This window comes from Elephas maximus, chromosome 20, assembly GCF_024166365.1.
Source record: "Elephas maximus indicus isolate mEleMax1 chromosome 20, mEleMax1 primary haplotype, whole genome shotgun sequence".
NCBI lineage: Eukaryota > Metazoa > Chordata > Mammalia > Proboscidea > Elephantidae > Elephas > Elephas maximus.
Window position 1 is genome coordinate 47,148,496 of NC_064838.1, and position 19,618 is coordinate 47,168,113.

The 19,618-nt window shown below is 50.6% G+C and overlaps 1 protein-coding gene across 1 annotated transcript; it reads left to right on the forward strand.

Moving 5' to 3' along the window:
• The first annotated feature begins 11,982 nt into the window (after positions 1-11,982).
• On the forward strand, positions 11,983-19,529 carry KLHL40 (kelch like family member 40). Its single transcript, XM_049863464.1, has 6 exons — positions 11,983-13,198; positions 14,171-14,331; positions 14,691-14,798; positions 14,946-15,131; positions 17,963-18,109; positions 18,994-19,529. Exons 1-6 carry the CDS (start codon positions 12,020-12,022, stop codon positions 19,103-19,105), a joined length of 1,893 nt encoding a protein of 630 aa, XP_049719421.1. The 5' UTR covers positions 11,983-12,019; the 3' UTR covers positions 19,106-19,529.
• The last annotated feature ends 89 nt before the right edge of the window (positions 19,530-19,618 follow it).

Below are 19,618 nucleotides of genomic sequence, written 5' to 3' on the forward strand. Positions count from 1 at the left end.
CTTGGGGATGGCATCTTTACCCAGACATCCCATCTGAGCACTCTCTCTGTGCTGGATGGAATTCTAGGCCCTGGGAGGCATGCCAGCAATGAGGCTCCTGCTGCTGTGGGTACAGAGAGGGCTCTGCTGGGACCTCGCAACGGGGTGGGGGGGGAGGAGCCTGACTAAGTGGCCTCAGAGGGTACTGAAGCTGCCTTCCCGTACAGTCTCGCTTCTTGGACTGAAAAGGTCAGGCACCTACTGCTTGCTCAGATCACCCTAAAAACGAGGCTCGTTGACAGACCTGGGGGACTGCCTGCTCCCCATGCCCCTTGTGGTACCCCTGCTTCTCTCTGCGCTTCTGTTCTCTTCTGCTCTTGCTTCCTGCTAGTTTCTGCACATCCTTTCCCCTCTGGCCCTCACCCACCCCTCGTTCTCACAATATTTCCAGCTTCACACTCAGGAGTGTCTCGGCACTTCTTGTGCAGGGCTGTGTGGCAGAGGCCGCAGGTGGCTGCAAGCTGTGGATGGGCATGCACCACGGTCGACATGACAGGGTGGAGCGCTCACCTTCCCTAGTTTTGGTCTTTGGAACCAAACAGTTCACTAACCCCTCACATCCTAGAGCACAGGCCGAGCAGCACTGACCTGTGGGAGAAAGCTGGGCTTTCTTTCCTGCTTAGGGGTGCCCATGGGCCTGCTCCTGATCACGTGGCTCCCCTGAGCCACGGCTGGAGGCTGAGTCAGGACAGCTGGTTATGCTGCAGTGACAAACCACTTCCGAGCCTCAGTGGGTCAACACTCTGAGGCTTTGGGTGGCGTCCCAGGGCAGTCGTTCTCCACGTGGTGGCTCAGAATTCAGGCTGCTTTGATCTCATGACTCCACGTCAAAACAGGCCTCCAGAGTCACCAGAGCCAGGAAAGAGAGAACGGACATATCGGTGACATACCAGTTCTGTTTATATTTCATTATCTAAAGCAAGTTCTATGACCATGCCTTACTTAAGGAGGGTGTGGAAATGCAAGCCTACTGTGTGCCTGGAAGGAGAAAATTGGAAATACGGGTGGGCAGCAATATTGTCCTCTCTACCTGGGCCTGTAGAGCCTCCAGAGGCCAGGCTGCTGGGAACCTAGCCTGCAGAGCTGGTTTCTAAAGTCCCTGGAGGGTCAACAACAGGATAAAAGGGCAGTGCCTCTCCAAAGTTCTGTCAGGATAGAAGTTGAGATGAGTCACCCCAGTGTCCACAGGTGACAGCATTGGGGCTTGTGGGAAGTCGGGAAGATGCTGGGATCCATCCTGCCTCCCACCAAACTCAAGGAAGGAAAAGCAGTTGAGTAGGACCCCACTTTGAACTTGCCTTCTTCTCACCCCTACCCCGCTTCAGCTGGAGATAGAGGGTCTGGGAAATCCTGTGGCCAAATCTAAACTGGGATCCCTTAGGACCCTGGGACCCCTGTCCTAAGACCACAGGTCTCATTACTATGAACACTTGACAGTCAACTCTCACCGCATAACCTTCTGAGGTAGCTGAGGGTCTGAGGAGGCTGAGGTTCAAGAGAGATAAAGAGGGCTGCACATGGCCAGCAAGTGATAAGAGTCAGGATTCGAACTCAGGTTTGTGTGATTCCAAAGCCATGTTCTTTAGCCACTGAACAATGCCACTTTCCCATGCTTGACTCCTCTGTGTCCCCCCCACTCAGCACACAGTGCCACTCAGGGGAGTGTGGTGGTAGATGGCAAACTGGCATTATTGGTTGTAAACAACAGAGCCAGCCCCCTCTAGCTAATTTAAGCAGAAAATGATTTAATGAAAAATCTCCAAGAGAACCAGAGCCTTGGGCTCTGGAGTAACAGAGTCAGGAAAAACACGGAAACCACCCTGTAAAACTCGCCCTTGGAGTGATGTGACTGCCACCCTAGCTGGGCCTTAATGAGCTGACAGCTTGACACAAGCTCTGTCTCTACTGCCCCTCAAAGGTTAAACCCCTCCTCTGCCACCCTCACAAACCTAGTGTCTGTGTGGTGTCTGCATCCTTGATTTTCTCTCATCTAAATCAAAGTCTTGGGTGGATGTGCCCAGTCGGCAGATAGAGGTCACATGTTTATATCCCAGCTGCAAGGGAGGCTGGGAAATTATGTTATGTTTTCTACTTTGGACAGGTGGGACTCACAATGAAGTTCACTCACCAGTCAGAGAAAGTCAGTCCAAACACGCAGGCTGGCAACAAAGTGTAGCAAATACACACCACCATCTCGCCCTTCACTGACCAGTAACAACATACATCCTTTTCCACATTCGGATCTCCAACGGAACAACAAAATGCTCTCAGTTAACAACCTTCCTTATACAAATAGGAATGTATTCATCCTCTTCCCAAAAGGGGACAAAATAATTTCTTATCACTAACTGCAGGATCCGTAGGTGATGGCCACTCCTTGTCTAGTTCAGCTGTGATCTTGTGTTGGCATTCTGAACTTATGGACTATGCTGTAAATGTAGCCATCACCAATCTGATCCTTTATAAAATAGAAGGGAATGGGAGGGGGGAAAGAAAATTAGTTTAGATTTATGTCTGACTCAGCAAGGAAGGAAATACAGAAAGATGCTACTGCCCTTATTAAGCCTCTGTTGTGAGGTCAGAGATGATGCTGATGATTTCACACCCCGTATACATCCCTCCTGCCCTTAGCCTGTACCCTAGATAGTCACTGGAATTCACTTGGAAGGGTGTCCCAAATCTGCAATCTTGAAAGACAGGAGACCCTGGTGATCCTGTATGGGGTGGCTCTAGTCACCCACTTATCTTTCACCTCTTGATAAGGAGCAACAGGAACCATACTGAGAGCTGGATGCAAGTATCTCTTTCTCCACTGCCCCCCAAAGGCTAACCCTGGATTCCAGACATCTGCTTCCTACCCCTGCTGTGTGGCAGCAACCAGATTTCTCCTGAAGGCCAGAATCAATGGCCCCAGTCCCTCGTTTGACTTATTCCAGGTGCACGGAGCCCTAAATCAAATGGTCAAGTGGCATTCTCAGCTTCCGACTGAATGGAAATATGATCGAGGCCCCATGAAAAGTCCTCCCTTGGATATAGGAAGCAAAAGTCCTGTGAGTGAGCCTTAGCCTAGGGTAGACTCCCAACGCCTCCCACTCCACCACCCAGGTTCTGGGACCCAGGTGATCTGAAAGAAACTGTACCAGGTCCATACTGGTCACAGAAGGCTCCCCAACCTTGCAAGGTGGAGTCTCTGGGCTGGTGCTATAATTGATTCTTCCATAGATAATCCCACTTCTGCATCGAGCCAGCTGCTTCTGGGTGATGGGTTGGGCCAGTGCTTCCTATTAGCTCTAGCCCAAAGCCACATATCATTGGTTTTTTATAGAAGCACTTGGGGAAAAAAATCTGTTTTTTTTAAATTAGAGCTTGGACATAGTTTAAGACGCCAAATATTTCTGGAAGGTTTTAAAGAAAAATCTTAAGTCTCCCGCCCCTCCTCCCTTCCAACTGCCCATAGCAGTTGGTTTTCTTTGGTATTTACTTTCATGTCTACAAACACCACTATTTGATTTTTTCACTTTTGATAATCATCTATTGATTTCTCTCTCTATCATCCCCACCACACACACAAACACTACCAACATGACTTCCCTCTTTCTCCCAGTATAGCTATATTATAATTTTGGATTAAATTAATATTCAGTGTATATATTATGACTATGTAAACACTGTTCTCAACTAAGTCATACGATAGAATATGATTTCATTTCCTTTTTTGCATATTTTTTTCCTTTTGTCTCTTTAAAAAAATTTTTACCTAGGCTTCTACATGCTTGTCATTATTATATCGCCAAACTCTTTGCAGTAAATGTAATTCTCCTTCTGATAGGTGCAAACACAGCAGGTGTCCATCAGTTTCCTCTTGGAGCCATCTCTCCCAGAACCCTCACTCAAATCTGGACTGGTTGATCTCTCTCTATGCATCTGCACAACTCTCATCCTGGGATTTCCCTTCTCCATCTTAGTCATCTAATGCTGCTATAACAGAAATATTGCAATGGATGGCTTTAACAAGCAGGAATTTATTCTCTCACAGTTTAGGAGGCTATAAGTCCAAATTCAGGGCGCCAGCTCTAGGGGAAGGTTTCTCTCTCTGTTGACTCTTGGGGAAGATCCTTGTCATCAATCTTCTCCTGGTCTAGGAGCTTCTCAATGCAAGGGCCCTAGGTCCAAAGGATGTGCTCTGCTCCTGGCTCTTCTTGCTTAGTGGTAATGAGGTCCCTCTCCTCTCTGCTTGCTTCTCTCCTTTATATCTCAAAAGAGATTGACTCAAGATACAATCTAATCCTGTAGATTATGTCCTGCCTCATTAGCATAACTGCCTCTAATCCTGCCGCATTAACATCATAGAGGTTAGGATTTACTACACGTAGGGTAATCATATCACATCACAAAATGGAAGACAACCACACAATACTGGGAATTGTGGCCTAGCCAAATTGACGCACATTTTGGGGGGACACAGTTCAATCCATCTTTAACACCATCTTCCTGAGAATTACCTTTGCCTATTTTCTTGATGGATCTTCTGTTTCCCTGGATCCCGTGTCTTCCTTTACCCTGGTTGGCTCCCTTGTTTTGGCAAGACATATCCTCCAGTGGCTTCCTGAGGAAAAGTTTATGCGAGTGTGGAAAACCATGGCCGGGCCTGACAGAATCCCTTCCTCCAAGACCTGGTAATGCAGGGGACAGCAGGGCTTCCAGGACCACAGGCTGGTTATCCCCACACAACTGCAAAGTGGCTGCACAGGAATGACGCTTAGCCACCGTTATAAACTGTAAACAACGTGGCAAGAGGGCCCTGGTGTGCACAAAATTAAAACCATGTCCCATGAAGAGATTTGAGAATGGAAGAAACTTCAGAAACATTTCTGAAACTACAACATTTTAGAAATGGAGAACAAATTCGTGGTTGCCAGTGGTTAGGGACAGGGTTGGTGGTGGTGGGAGAGAGTTGTGTATACTTATAAAAGGGCAACAGAGGAATCCTTGTGGTGATGGAACCATCCTCTATGTGTATCTTGACTGTGGTGGTGAATGTACGAACTTATATTTGTGATAACATTGTATATAACTAAATCAAACGCACATTCAAATGAGTACAGTTGTCTCTTGTTATCTGTGGGGGATTGGTTCCAGGACCTCCACAGATACCAAAATATGTGGATGCTCAAACACCTTATATAAAATGGCGTAGAATTTCCATATAACTGATGCACACATTCTCCCATATACTTTAAATCATTTTTAGATTACTTATAATACCTAATACAATGTAAATACTATGTAAACAGTTGATATACCACATTGTTTAGGGAATAATGACAAGAAAAAAATCTGTACATGTTTAGTACAGACACAACCATCGTAGGCCTAACTACATAGTACACATCAGCAACAACATAACGTCTTTTTCTGGAACATTTTCAATCCATGGTTGGTTGAATCCATGGATGTGGAAGCCACAGATACGGATGGTGGACTGTACAAATACAAGTGTTACCACTGGGAGAAATAGGGTAAAGAATATGCTGGATCTCTCTATATTGCTTCTTACTACTGTGTGAATCTACAATGATCTCAATAAAAGTTTCTGTTTTAAAAAATGATCAAAGATCATTAATTTTTCCTTTATTGTATCCTGCTTTTTGTGTCAAGTCTAAGAACTCTTTCCCTAAGCCCTTGGTGTCACAATGGTTAAGCACTTGGCTGCTAACAGAAAGGTTGGCGGTTTGAACCCACCTAGCAATTCCACAAGAGAAAGACCTGGTTACTTGCTCTGGTATAGATTACAGCCTAGAAAGCTCTACGGGGGCAGTTCTACTCTGTCATGTGGGGTCATCATGAATTGAAAATTGAATTGATAGCACCAAACAACCAATACTGAAAATTCTCTCCTGTTTTTTTTCTGACAGTTTTATTGTTTTAAATTTTATATTTTAAGTCCATGATCCACTCTGAGTTTTATTTTTATATAAGGTGGAGGTTTTGGTCAAGGTTTATTTTTTGCCTGTGGATGTCCAATTGTTCCACCTTCATTTGTTGAAAAGTCAGCCCTTCCTCTATTGAATTGCTTTTGCATCTTTGTCAAAATCAGTTGAGCATACTTGTGTTTCTGATTCTCTATTCTGTTCCACTGATCTATGTGTCTATCCCTCCACCACTATCATACAATCTTAATTACTGTAGCTATAGGGTAAAAAGAGTCCTCCCACTCTATTCTTCTTTCCCATATAAATTTTAGAATAAGCTTGTCTGTATGTCTATGGAAATCTTTTCGGGAATTTTGTTACAAATTGCATTAAACCTACAAGCCAATTTGGGAAGAACTGACATCTTTACTATGTTGAGTCTCCCACTCCTTAAACACAGTATGTCTCTCCATTTATTTGGGTCTGCTATGATTTCTTTCATCAGCGTTTTAAAGTTTGCAGGAAAATTTTATTTGCTTTGGAGTGATTGCAAGTGGTGTTAGGTTTTACATTTTGATTTCTTCGTATTCATTGTTAGTAGACAGAAATGCAGTTGGATTTTTTCGTTGATCTTATATTCTTCAAAGTTGCTTAGTTTTTTTTTTTTTTTTTGGTAGATTTTTTTAATGATTATTTTCCTTCATTCCTGAAAGGCAGTTTTGTTGATGTAGAATTGGTGGTTGACAGTTTTTCTTTCAGCACTTGAAAAACATTGAGCCACTTCCTTCTGGCCTCCATGGTTTCAGATGAGAAATCTGCTGTTATTTGAATTGCTGCTTCCTTATTGGTAATGTATTATTTCTCTCTGGCTGTTTTCAAGATTTTTTTTTTCTTAATTTGTCTTTAGTTTTCAGAAGTTTAATTATGATGTGCCTTAGCATGGATTTCTTTAGGTTTATACTGTTTGGGGCTCACTCAACTTCTTGAATCCATACGTTTGTGTCTTTCACCAAATTTGGGATGTTTTCAGCCATTATTTCTTCAATTATTCTTTCAGCTCCATTCTCTTTCTTCTCTCTTTCTGGGACTCCAATGATACAAACATTGGGTCTATTGTTATTACCCCATGAGTCTTCAAGGCTTTTTTTTTTTCTTCTTCTTCTTATTCTTCAGTCTATTTGTTGCTCTGTTGTTCAGATGGGGGAAATTTTGTTGATTTGTCCTCAGGTTCACTGATTCTATTCTCTGTCATCTCCACTCTACTATTGAGGCCACCCAGTGAGTTTTTGTTACTGTATTTTTCAGTTCTATTATTTCCATTGGAGCCCTGGTGGCCCAGTAGTTAGGAGCTCGGCTGCTAACCAAAAAAGTTGGCAGTTTGAATCCACCAGCCACTCCTTGGAAACCCTATGGGACAGTTCTACTCTGTCCTATAGGGTCACTATGAGTTGGAATCGACTCGATGGCAATGGGTTTGGATTATTTCCATTTGATTCTTTTTTATAACTTCTGTTTCTTTGCTGAGATTTTTTGTTTTAAAAGAATTTGTAATTGCTTGTTGAAGCATTTTTATGTCAGCTTCTTTAAAATCCTTGCCAGATAATTCCAACATCTGATTAATCTTGGTGTTGGCATCAGTTGGTTGTCCTTCCTCATTCAAGTTATGATTTTACTGGTTCTTGATCAGTAATTTTTTTTTGTATCCTAGACATTTTGTCCATTATGTTATGAGACTTTGAATCTTTCATTTTAGCAGGCAGTCACCCTGATGAGGTTTAGCATGCAGCCTACATTTGTGGGCCGTGATTCCAATGACAACTTAATTTTCAGAGTCTCTGCAGTGTTATTTTCATCTGCTTGCTTTATCTGGTGCCACTGGGGCTTCCACTAGTCCCTGGTGGTGCTATTTGAGGGAGTTACCAGGCCAGGCCAGACCACCCAATGCCTTTTGGTCGGGGAGGAGAGTCTCAGACCTGGTGTGGAAGAAGAACACTTCACCTGGTCACTTACTGTTAGCAGAGCTCTTGGTCAGTTCCCTTTACTGGTGGTGCTCGGCTTGCCTGGTGATGTCAGAGGGACTCCCTTCAATCCAGGGAGCTCATACAGTGGACAGTGGGGAGTGGACTCCAGAGGTTCTAACAGTGCTGTCCCTCAGCCAGTCTCACCAAAACAGATTCTACATGCTCCTGCTTCCACTTCTGAATTGAAGTCTGGGATCACTGAACAGGATTGGTGGAGTTCAGTCATACGTCTGTGTCTCCAGCTTCAAGGGAAGCTGGGAAAAAAAGCTCTGGTTTTTACCTTGGGGAAATGGCACTACTGATATAGGAACTGCCCCAAACATAGGAAGGCCATTTGAGAGATGTTGGAGGCCTCCAAGTGTGACAACAGTCTCCCACATATGGACATATAATAGGACTACTTAAGTAAATACTCAATGGCCAGGTCATAGCCCAGACCCTACATCTTTGCTGGCATGCTGGTTCTCCACCAGAGTGGGGCCTGCTCATGCAAGAGGGATGCGGACTTTATTGGGTTTCTTGGTACATCAGTAAGGTGTTCCCTGAGCCCGGCAAGGTGAGTGCAAGTTGTCTCTAAAACCTCGCATGGTATTTCTCTTAAATGACCCTTTCCATGTGATAAGACTCCTAATGAAGGCAGAAACTATCAGTTAAAAATATGAGTAGACGATCTGGATGAAGCTTAAATAACTATGTTGAGTGAAAGAAGCCAGACCAAAAAAAAGAGAGTACACAGTGTATGATTCTGTTTATATAAAACAGTAGAAAATGCAAACAAATTATAGTGATGGAAAGCAGATCAGTGATTGTCTTGGATGAAGGGGGTGGCGGGGAGGGATGTGGAGAAGGATAAAAAAAAGAGCACAAGGAAACTTTTATGTATAATGGATATGTTCTCTATCTTGATTGTGGTGGTGACTTCATGGGTGTATACATATGTCAAAACTTAACAAACTGTACATTTTAAATACATGCAGTTTATTGCATGCCAATTGTACTGCAATAAAGCTGGACAAGGAACAAAAGAAGACGGAAGAAGAACTGACGCATTTGAGCTGTGATGTTGACAAAGAATACTGAATATTCCATGGGCTGCCAGAAGAATGAACAAATCACTCTTAAAAGAAATACAACCAGGATGCTCCTTAGAAGTAAGGATGGTGAGATTTTGTCTCATTTACTTAGGACATACCATCAGAAGGGACCAACTGCTGGAGAGGGATATCATGCTTGGTAAAGCAGAGGACCAGCAAAAACAAGGGAGACCCTCAATAAGATGGATTGAGACAGTGGCTGCAACAACGTGCTTGAACATATCGCCTATTATGAGGTTGGCACAGACCAAACAACATTTCGTTCTGTTATACATAAAGTTGCTATGAGCTAGAATGGACTTGACAGCACCTAACAAAAACAACAAAGCTGGGTACCTATGCGCATCTCCCCTGGGTGATGAATAGAGTGGGTGGGGGTAGAGAGGAAATAAGATTTGCCCTGACTTGATGATGTGGGTGATGGGTACATCAAAGGTCATCGCATTACTCTCTCTACTTCTGTATGTTTGAATTTTCCATAATAAAAAGTTAAAGCAAACAAACAATGGCTCCCTGTTTCATTCAGGGGAGAAACCAAAGTCCTTCCACTGGCCCACATGGCCCTACATGATTCCCCAGACTCACCTCTCTGCCCTCATCTTCTCCTGCTTATCTCATTCACTGCTGCAGCCCTCTGGGCTCCTTGCAGTTCCCTGAACAGGACAGGCACTCTCTTGCCTCAGGGTCTTTGCTTATGCCCTTCCCCCCTGCCTGGAATCCTCCTCTCCCATGGCTTGAACCTGCCTAAAGGTGACCTTCTCAGTGAGTCCATCCTGACTATTCCATTTAAAACTGTTACTATCCTATACCTGTCACTTTCCATGCCCTCTTCCCTGTCTCCACAGTAGTTATCATCTGACGTCCTGTATAACTATTTATTTGTTGCTGTCTCCTCCCCTTCCCCAGAACGTAAGCTCCATGAAGTTAGGAATTCCTGCCTGATTTGTTCACTGCTGAATCCCCAGCATTGACAACAGCGCACAGTAGGTTCTCGATGAATGAATGAGCAACATATAAATATTCTAGTGGCATGCCTGGTAGGGAGTGAGCACTACGGGATTCATCACAATCTAAAAATACCTTGCTGAGTCATTTGATAAATATAAACTAATTGTTAGTACCTTTTGTCCTGGCCTTTGTAAAACGAGAATACAATACATACACACATTGGTTAGTTAATTCATAGTGAGTATTTTAGCAAGGTAGGGAAGGATTCCCATGGTTTTGGAGGTGGGCAGACCTGGTTTGAATCCTGGCTCAGCCACTTGCCAGCTATGTGACTTGGCCAGATTGCTGAGCCTCTCAGAGCCTAGTTTCTTCACTGATGTGCTTGCTGGAAATGTCTGCAGTCTGGGATGGCACAGAGCTGACCTGGGAGCTCACCCCCTGCCCTTCCTGAGCGAGCCCTTGCCCCTTTGGCAAGATCGTCAGGAACACCTCCAAGGCCTGCCCAGGTGCTGTGCCCCCTTGGGACCTGTTGGTGGGGTAAGCTAGCGACAGGTGAAGAAACTGATAAGGAGGGACAGGCAGTGATATCCTGAGATCACAAAAGGGGAGGTGACTCAGTCCTGACCCAGCCCTACATTCTCCCCCAGCCCCCTCCCCCCAAGCCTGGGGCTATAAACAAATGACTCAGGAATGATGGGGGAGTGCTTCACAGCAGTTCACACCGGTGCCCCAGGGGCTAAATTTAACCCGCAGCTGCAGCCTCTGGCACTTGGGGAACAAGTTAATCTTGGTGGCTGAGGCTGATGTGTGTGTGGGGGGTGGGGGTGTCAGGAGTCCAGGGCAGGGTAGGGACTAGGACTGGCTGTCCAGGGTCTCAACCCAGACCCCTCAGACCGTAGCAAGGGCCCTGAGGCCAAGCAGGGCTGTGCCAACTTCTCTGTACTGGGCATAGGGCCCTTCCCCAGGCAGGCTCAGGCCATGCCCAGTATAGCCAAGACCAGTGAGGACAGACAGCTAAAGTCCTGGAATATTACAAATATTAAACTTTTAAGAAGGTTACTTTTTTAACATTAGAATCCAGAATGTCACTCCCCTAGAATGTTAAAACTCGGGGGCTTGAAACACCTGGAATATTAGAATCCTAGGAAATCAATATTTTAGCATGTCCCTCACCTTAAAATGTTAGCGTATACTCCCAGGAACACAACACCTCGGAGCTTCTGAACCTCAGCAGTGCCCAACTGAGGCCTTAGAGCTCAACTCCCCATCTCCTCATTGTGTATGAGGGGAAACTGAGGCTCAACAGGGAGACCTGACCTGCCCCAGACCCCACAGGAAAGTGGTGACCTTGTTTACCTAAGATAGTTCCTTGCAGTTCGAGGAGGGGCTCAGAGCTGGGGCAGAAAGGGGAAAGTTCTCCCCATTTTAAAGGTGGGGGCAACAAGGCCGCCACAGGGTGAATGCTATAGCCAAGTTCACAGCAGTATCCAGAAGTGGCTGGAATGGGATAAACTAGAGAGAGGAAGAAAGGCCCGAAAGGCATGAAAGAAAAGAGACCCTGGAAGAGGGGCTCCAATGCTTCCCCCTCCCTCAGCTGAAAGTCAGAGCTTGCCGTCCCTCCCCTCGCCATCCCACCCAGGGGTATTGCCCAACTAAGGAATCCAGAGTCAAGGCCTCACTGCGTTCTATTCAGAAATGTAGCAGCGAGGCCCTCATCTTTGCGTGGAGGGTCCAGACGCTCTCCACCATCACCCCACCCCCACCCCCACCCCCACCCCATCCCATGAGTCCCCTGGACTGAGTCAAGGCTGCTGGGGGAGAGGGCCTCTGGCCAGCTGTCCCCTCCACGTCATCCGCAGGAGGCCAGACTACTCGCCTTACAGGCCTAGGCCGCCTCTATATATAGCCCATCGAAGACAGCTGCGCAGACCCAGAGTGCCTCAGTAGGAGGGCAGGGGAGCACCGAAGTCCCGCGTCCCAGTCGCCATACCCTAGGCTACCCACCATGGCGCTGGGCCTGGAGCAGTTCGAGGAACAGCGCTTGTACCAGCAGACACTCCTGCAGGACGGGCTCAAGGACATGCTGGACCACGGCAAGTTCCTGGACTGTGTGGTGCGGGCGGGCGAGCGCGAATTCCCGTGCCACCGCTTGGTGCTGGCCGCCTGCAGCCCCTACTTCCGGGCGCGCTTCCTGGCCGAGCCCGAGACCTCGGGCGAGCTGCGCCTGGAAGAAGTGTCCCCCGACGTGATGGCCCAGGTGCTGCACTACCTGTACACGTCGGAGATCGCGCTGGACGAGGCGAGTGTGCAGGAGCTGTTCGCCGCGGCGCACCGTTTCCAGATCCCGTCCATCTTCACCATCTGCGTGTCCTTCCTGCAGAAGCGCCTGTGTCTTGCCAACTGCCTGGCAGTCTTCCGCCTAGGCCTCCTGCTCGACTGCGCGCGCCTCGCCGTGGCCGCCCGCGACTTCATCTGCGCCCGCTTCGCGCTCGTGGCGCGCGACGCCGACTTCCTCGGCCTCTCGGCGGACGAGCTCATCGCCATAATTTCCAGCGATGGCCTCAACGTGGAGAAGGAGGAAGCGGTATTCGAGGCAGTGATGCGGTGGGCCGGCGGCGGCGACGCGGAGACTCAGGCTGAGCGCCAGCGCGCGCTGCCCACCGTCTTCGAGAGCGTGCGCTGCCGCCTGCTCCCGCGCTCCTTCTTGGAAAGCCGCGTGGAACGCCACCCGCTGGTTCGCGCCCAGCCGGAACTGCTGCGCAAGTTGCAGATGGTGAAGGATGCGCACGAGGGCCGAATTACCGTGCTCCGCAAGAAGAAGAAGGAGAAGAAAGAGAAGGAGGGAGCCGGAGCCAAGGCGACTGATAAGGGCATAGGCAAGGCCAAGGCCGAGCCCGAGGCCGAGAAGGAGGACGAGGAGGAGGGCGAACGTATCCTCCCCGGGATCCTCAACGACACCCTGCGCTTCGGCATGTTCCTGCAGGACCTCATATTTATGATCAGCGAGGAGGGCGCCGTGGCCTACGACCCGGCCGCCAACGAATGCTACTGTACCTCCCTCTCCACCCAGATCCCCAAGAACCATGTCAGCCTCGTCACCAAGGAGAACCAGATCTTTGTGGCCGGAGGTATCTTCTACAACGAGGACAGCAAAGAGGACCCCATGAGCGCATACTTTCTGCAGGTGCCAGGCAGCCCTGGGAGGGGGCAGCCAGGGCCAGGATCTGGGCACTGAGGCAGCCTTGGGCGCCAAGAGAGGACTGTGTCTACTTGTCAGGGAATGTCACTGGTTCTAGGATAAGATGTAGACCAGGGAGACTGACAGCTACTTGCCTCAAGGTTGGGGAGAGCCCGAAGCAGCTGACTGAGCTGCACTATTTTGGGTGTCAGGGTTTCAGGAGGATGTGAGCCCCGGGATCGTCTGGTTGGAGGCCCTGGCCCTGCACATGGGTTGGGGTCAGGCACAGTGAGGGGGAGCAGGGCCAGCGCAGGGGTCCTGGGTAGAGTGTCTGCATGAGACCTAGGTCTGGAGCCTGGAACACAGGATGTCCCAAAGGGACCATCCTGTTTAGTCCTCCCATTGTACAGATGGGGAAAGGAAGGGCCAGTAGAGTGCCCAGTTCAAGTTGGGGTGTGACTGTGGAATCTCAGAGCGCTGGGATGGTTTCCTGGAGACCAGTTTGAGCCTTGTCAGTTGGGTGGAATTTAGAGACATGGAGAGGATGGTGGTGTTTCTGAAGGACAGGTAAAGGGGAGATGGTGTGAGCAAGGAACAGACAACAATGAGGACTCTGGTGAGTGGTGTGCTCAGTGAGGCCTGCGCAGGTGCTCGAGGGGGGAGGGGCAGCTCGGTGCCAGGGCGCAGCCCACAGCTGGGTCCCAGAGCCCCCTCCTCAGCTCCACCTTGTGGTGCCCCCATCACATCGCTATAATGGTGGTCCCTGGGCACCTACCTCATCACACACCCCAGGAAGGCCTCACCTGCTCTTAGCCTGGAGTGGAAGAGGGGTACTGTGTGGCGAGGAGGACACCTCCAGGCTGCGCTGGCCCTCCCTGAAGTCCCGATCTCCTTTGTGACCCGGAGTGGCAGGCGGGACTGGGCTGGGGCTGGAGTGGTGAGGGCGGTAGCTGATTGGACGCCCGGCCCGGCCCACAGTTTGATCACTTGGACTCCGAGTGGCTCGGGATGCCGCCGCTGCCCTTGCCGCGCTGCCTCTTCGGCCTGGGAGAGGCTCTCAACTCCATCTACGTGGTCGGCGGCCGAGAGCTAAAGGAGGGCGAGCTCAGCCTGGACTCGGTCATGTGCTACGACCGGCTGTGAGCGCGGGCGGGGCGGGCTGGGGACCCGCCGGGGAGCGGGCTGGGGGCGGGGCCGGGGCCCTGGGGCCGAGAAGCGGAGGTCGGCGGGAGACCAGAGGCCGGGGGCTGGTCCTACACGGGGGGGTGGGGGCTGGGAAGCCAGCGCCCAGGGGTTGGGGCGGGGGCGGGGCCATGGCCCTGGGTGGTGGGGTGGGGTGGGGTTGGAGCGAGGAACTGAGAGGTCTGGGGACTTCCTGTAGTGCATTGGACGCACCTGGAATATGTGTTGGATGGGTGGATGAAAGGAGAGACGGATTCTGAGCGCACGGTCTGAGCCGAGCGCTCGCCCCAACTCCATCCTCTCCCGTCTTCTCCAGGTCGTTCAAATGGGGCGAGTCGGACCCGCTGCCTTATGCCGTGTACGGCCACGCGGTGCTCTCTCATATGGACCTTGTCTACGTCATTGGTGGCAAAGGCAGCGACAGGTGAGGTTCGGGCGGAGCAGAAACAGAATCTCCCCGAGCTGTCACGGCTTGACTGGCTGCGCTGGGAGGGAGGGGTGACTGGGCCGAGGGAGGGGCGGCTCTGTTCCCCTTCCATCCACTCACTCACTGCCTCCTCCCCTCCCACAGGAAGTGCCTGAACAAGATGTGCGTCTATGACCCCAAGAAGTTCGAGTGGAAGGAGCTGGCACCCATGCAGACTGCCCGCTCACTCTTTGGGGCCGCGGTCCATGATGGTCGCATTTTTGTAGCTGCTGGGGTCACCAACACTGGGCTGACCAGTTCCGCTGAGGTGTACAACATTGCAGACAACAAGTATGGCCACTGCCCCGCCCACCACCCCAGGAAGGCAGGATAGCTGTGTGCTGTGCTATGTGGCTTAGGGCCTGTGGTTGCCCTCTCTGTGTCTGCCCAGATGGGGGCCAGCCCCCATCTTGGGTCTCAGCTGTTGAGCTTGGACGTCGCCACAGTAGTGGCATCACTAGGGAGATGCCGAGGGTGCAGACCGCACCAGGTGACACTATCAGGGGGAATGGACACCAAAATGACTGAAAAATTTTTGTGCAGTTTCATCAGTTTATTTTTTTATTTTTTATGAAATACCCCTGTAGTTTAGTTACTACAGCAAGGACATATTTTGTAAGCCCAGTTTACACGTGTCCATATACCTACAAGGCCAAAACTATGCTAATTTACCTTTTGAATTTTCTAATATAGGGTTGCTATGGGGTTTTTTTATGGGGTTACTGGAAACGCTGGTGGCGTAGTGGTTAAGGGCTATGGCTGTTAACGAAAAAGTCAGCCGTTCAAATCCACCAGCCGCTCCTTGGAAGCCCTACGGGGCAGTTCTCCTCTGTCCTGTAGGTTTGCTATGAGTCGGAACCTACTTCACAGCAGCGGGTTTGGTTTTTGGGTTTTAGTGGGCTCTGGTCAGAGCTGTCATTACCCAATTACAGGAGGCTTCAAATCGCATGATTTCCACTCACTGGACTATAAGCACCTGCTGTTGTTTTCACTGCTGCTAGTGTCTTTATAGTCGCTGATTTTGTCAATTTTCTGGTGTTTTAGCTACAGTGTTGTGGTAATTAGTATTTGTGAACCTATATTAATAACTTTTTTGAGAATGAAGTCGTAATTGAAGGAAAAGAAGGAGTGCTACGGGAATTACAATTTACGAGTAACATTAGTACAAAAAATATTACTAAGGACTATGTATGGTCTGGTACGGGAGGAGGCCTATGGGGGGGTGGCACCAGGAGTTACTGCGCTGGGTGACACAAGCCATAGTGATGCCATTGCACCGCAGCAATAATCCCTGTCCTCTGACCAGCAGTGAGGTGGGGAAGGGTCTACCCCCAAAGGTGGGGCAAGGGTTGTGGCCAGTGTGTTTTGCAAGAGGGGACTTCCAGGGATGGGGAAGGGGTTCCTCATTCAGGGACCATACCTGGGCATGGGCCTGGTGATAGGGACATATTGGTGAACAAGACAGAAGTTGCCATGTTCTGGGTAGCCAGGAAGGAGAAGACTGGGAGGGCTCAGCTAGTAAAAGGGCTGAAGGTGAGTGGAAGAAGGATGCCCCAGGCAAAGCAGTGTTGGTGCCAAAGCACTTAGAGGAAAAAAGGTAGGGTCCATTGTTTCATTCTGTTGTACATACATAGGGTCTAGGGTTGTGATGAGTTGAACTGACTTGTTGGCACCTAACAACAACACTGGAGGCAAGGCCATTGCTCAGGTTGGATGGAGTGTGATGGCTGAAGAGGAGTGGGGTTGGTGGGTGCTGGGGATGGAGAGGTGATGAGCAGGACTGAGGGGACTATCCTGAGGGCAATGAAATGCCTGTGAAGAATTTTAAGCTCCCACCTGGGTTTTCCTAAGACCCTGCATGCCAGCTGACTTAGAGAACAGATTAGGGACTTCCTAGGAGGCAGGGAGGCCAGAAGGGTGGCCGTAGCAAAAGGTGATGCTGGCCGGGAGCTGAGGGCACAGTGGGGAGGGGGCAGGGGAGAAAGCCTTAGACCAGGGCTTCTCACACTGTAATGTGCCCCTGAGTCTTCTGGGAGTCTTGTTAAAATGCAGATTCTGGTTCAGCAGATCTGGGATGGGGCCTGAGAGGCTGTACTTCTAACAAGTGCCCGGGCGATGCTGATGCTGCTGCTCCATGGACCACGCTGGGTAGTGAGAATTTAGGAGAAAGATGAGATAGGACTTGGCGAATGATTAGGTGTTGGGGGTGAGAGAGAGGGAGACGAGGATGCTTCTGAGTGGGGGTGAGGAAGCCATTTATTGGAGAACCAGTGGGGTTAGGAAAAGTGAGGGTCCAGCTAGGAGATGTGGAATTGAGGTGCTGGGGGGGCAGTTCCGGGGGAGCCCCCTGGGGCAGAGAGGTGCGTAACCCAGGAGAGGGCTGAGCTGGAGGGAGAGATCTGCGGTCAACAGTAAACGGAGGGGACAAGCTCCCTCAGGAGAGAGGGTGTAAGTGGGAGAAGCTAAGATCCAAGTCCTGAGGGACAGAGTCTGAGGAGTGGCTGGAGGGGTGACGTGCGGTGGGTGGGGGGAAGTATGCTGTATTTCAAAGCCCCACAGGGGCTAGAGACTTCAGTGAGAGCAGTTTTGGAGGGTGCGGATGAGGCCCAAATGAGGGAGGGGAGATTCTGGCTGCAGGGAGTGAAGACACCTGGGCTGTGAAGGGAGAAGAGGGCATAGCACAGTGACGGGGCTAAGGGCTTAAGTTGCCCCTGAGGGGTGAGACTTCTGAGCCTGGGGGCTGCTGGGGGCTGGGTGGTGAGTTAGTGAGCAGCAGTTAGTGCAGGGGAGGAGGGACACTGGGGGATTCACAGTGGACTTCACTGGGCAGGTTGGCTAGAAAGACAAGGGGACAACAAAGGAAAGGGGGGACAGGAGGTTGGGGAGGAATGAAGACAGGAGGAAACGGATTGTCATGCTATGAGGCCCAGGCAGGGGCAGCAGGCAGGCATTTCTGAGAGGGATGGAAAACAGGGCAGTGCTGGGAGTCTGGGAGAGAGCCTGGGATTCAAGCTTCAGAGGGGTGCAGCGGAACTGTGAGCGCTGGGGTGGCAGGGAGTCACTGAGCTTGGGGTCACCCGTGGCCCCCTTTGTGATGCACTCCCTCACTCCCTCCCCTCCAGGTGGGCACCCTTTGAGGCCTTCCCGCAGGAGCGCAGCTCCCTCAGCCTTGTCAGCCTGGCGGGCACCCTTTATGGCATCGGCGGCTTTGCCACACTGGAGACTGAGTCTGGGGAGCTGGTCCCCACAGAGCTCAATGACATCTGGAGGTGAGCCCGGCCCCAAGGAGGCAAGGTGGGAAGTGTGAGCAAGGCAGGTGCCCCCAGCCCAGGCACCTTGGCTGGGCACCAGGCACTTGGCAAGCTCTCCTGGGGATAAGGCCGATCCCTCTTCCAGTGGGCCTGTGGGGAAGGAACAGCAAGTGCCCCCCACTCAGGCCCATTTCTCTCTAGTCTGGCTAGCAAGTCTGAGTTTGCACACGTGGCACCTCGCCCTGCTGTAGAGCATTGACAGTTTCACAGGAGTTGACCCCAAGCTTAGGGCACAGATCCACAGAAACAGGGCCCAGGTAGCAAAAGGGGCCCCCTGGAAAGGCAGCCAGGCCTTTCTTCTCTCCCTCCTGGATGATGGGTCTGAAGGGGAGGGCTGAGGACAGTATTAGGAAGCAGCTGGACCCCAGCTTCTCAAAGCCATTGCTTTTCATGGCTGGTCCTTCATAGGGGCTGGGAGAAGAGGTTTTGGCCAGCTGGGGCACCCCCTGAATCTCAGTTATCCCCATTGCTGCAGGCAGCCTCAGGGCACAGTGCTGCTGGGAGAGTGAGACTTGGGGGGACTTCTTGGAATGTTGAGAATGGAAATTCTCAAGAAGAAGGAATGCAGGGTGAGGCATATAGACCTTCCTGGAGATTGGCTTAGAGGAGTGGGGGAATTCTTGAGAGGTAGCTGTTCCTGGGGAGCGTGGGCCTTCCTGGAGTGTGGGGTGAGTGTTCTTTGGGGATGGGCCTTGAGCATGGGATTCCCTAAGGGCAGAGCTTCCTGGGATAGGCCTGGGGCTAAGGGTGCACCCAGCCAGCCCTCTCCGCTGATAAACTCAGCTGACCAAGCTCCCTGTCCCTGCTCCTCATCCCCACCCTTCCCCTCCGCCCATTCCCAGGTACAACGAGGAGGAAAAGAAGTGGGAGGGAGTCCTGCGGGAGATCGCCTATGCAGCAGGAGCCACCTTCCTGCCTGTGCGGCTCAACGTGCTGCGCCTGACCAAGATGTGACCAGCTCAGAGCACCCACCCCAAGCACCCCCCATCCTGCAGCCACACAGGCCTGGCCTCAAGGGGAATGCAGGGGCGAATCTGGAAGAGGCCAGAGCCCCCCTGGACCCCATCATGGTGCTTGAGTGGCCACTTGACCAGGGAAAGAAAACTGCTGCCCACTGGTAGCCTTCAGGCAGAGATGAGAAGACTTCCAGGCCTCGCCAGTGTCTCCATATCCCCCACTGGGCCTTCTTGGTTTATGAACCAGAACCACTGGGGGTGCCCTGTGCTGAGTCCTGGCCCTGCCCCAGCCTGGCTGTGTGTGCTGGGTAAAGTTCCCCATAGGACCCAGTCTCCTTGCCTGTCAGATGGGGAATGTCCCCACCAAGCACACCTCGCAGTGTGGATAAGTCTCCTTTAAGAAGAATAAAGTGCCTTCTAAGCAAGCAGCTCAGGGTCCGGAATGAGGTGCTTAAAGCGTCTGTACCAGGAGATTGGAAGACTCGGGGCTTCAGTGTTCAGCTGTTGGGTT

What these genes read in the sequence shown, in the direction of transcription:
- KLHL40 (XM_049863464.1), top strand. Translation starts at nt 12,020, where the DNA reads ATGGCGCTGGGCCTGGAGCAGTTCGAGGAACAGCGCTTGTACCAGCAG. An exon ending in GTCATGTGCTACGACCGGCT is followed by an intron (nt 14,332 to 14,690) that starts GTGAGCGCGGGC and finishes CGTCTTCTCCAG; the next exon opens with GTCGTTCAAATGGGGCGAGT. An exon ending in TACAACATTGCAGACAACAA is followed by an intron (nt 15,132 to 17,962) that starts GTATGGCCACTG and finishes CCTCCCCTCCAG; the next exon opens with GTGGGCACCCTTTGAGGCCT.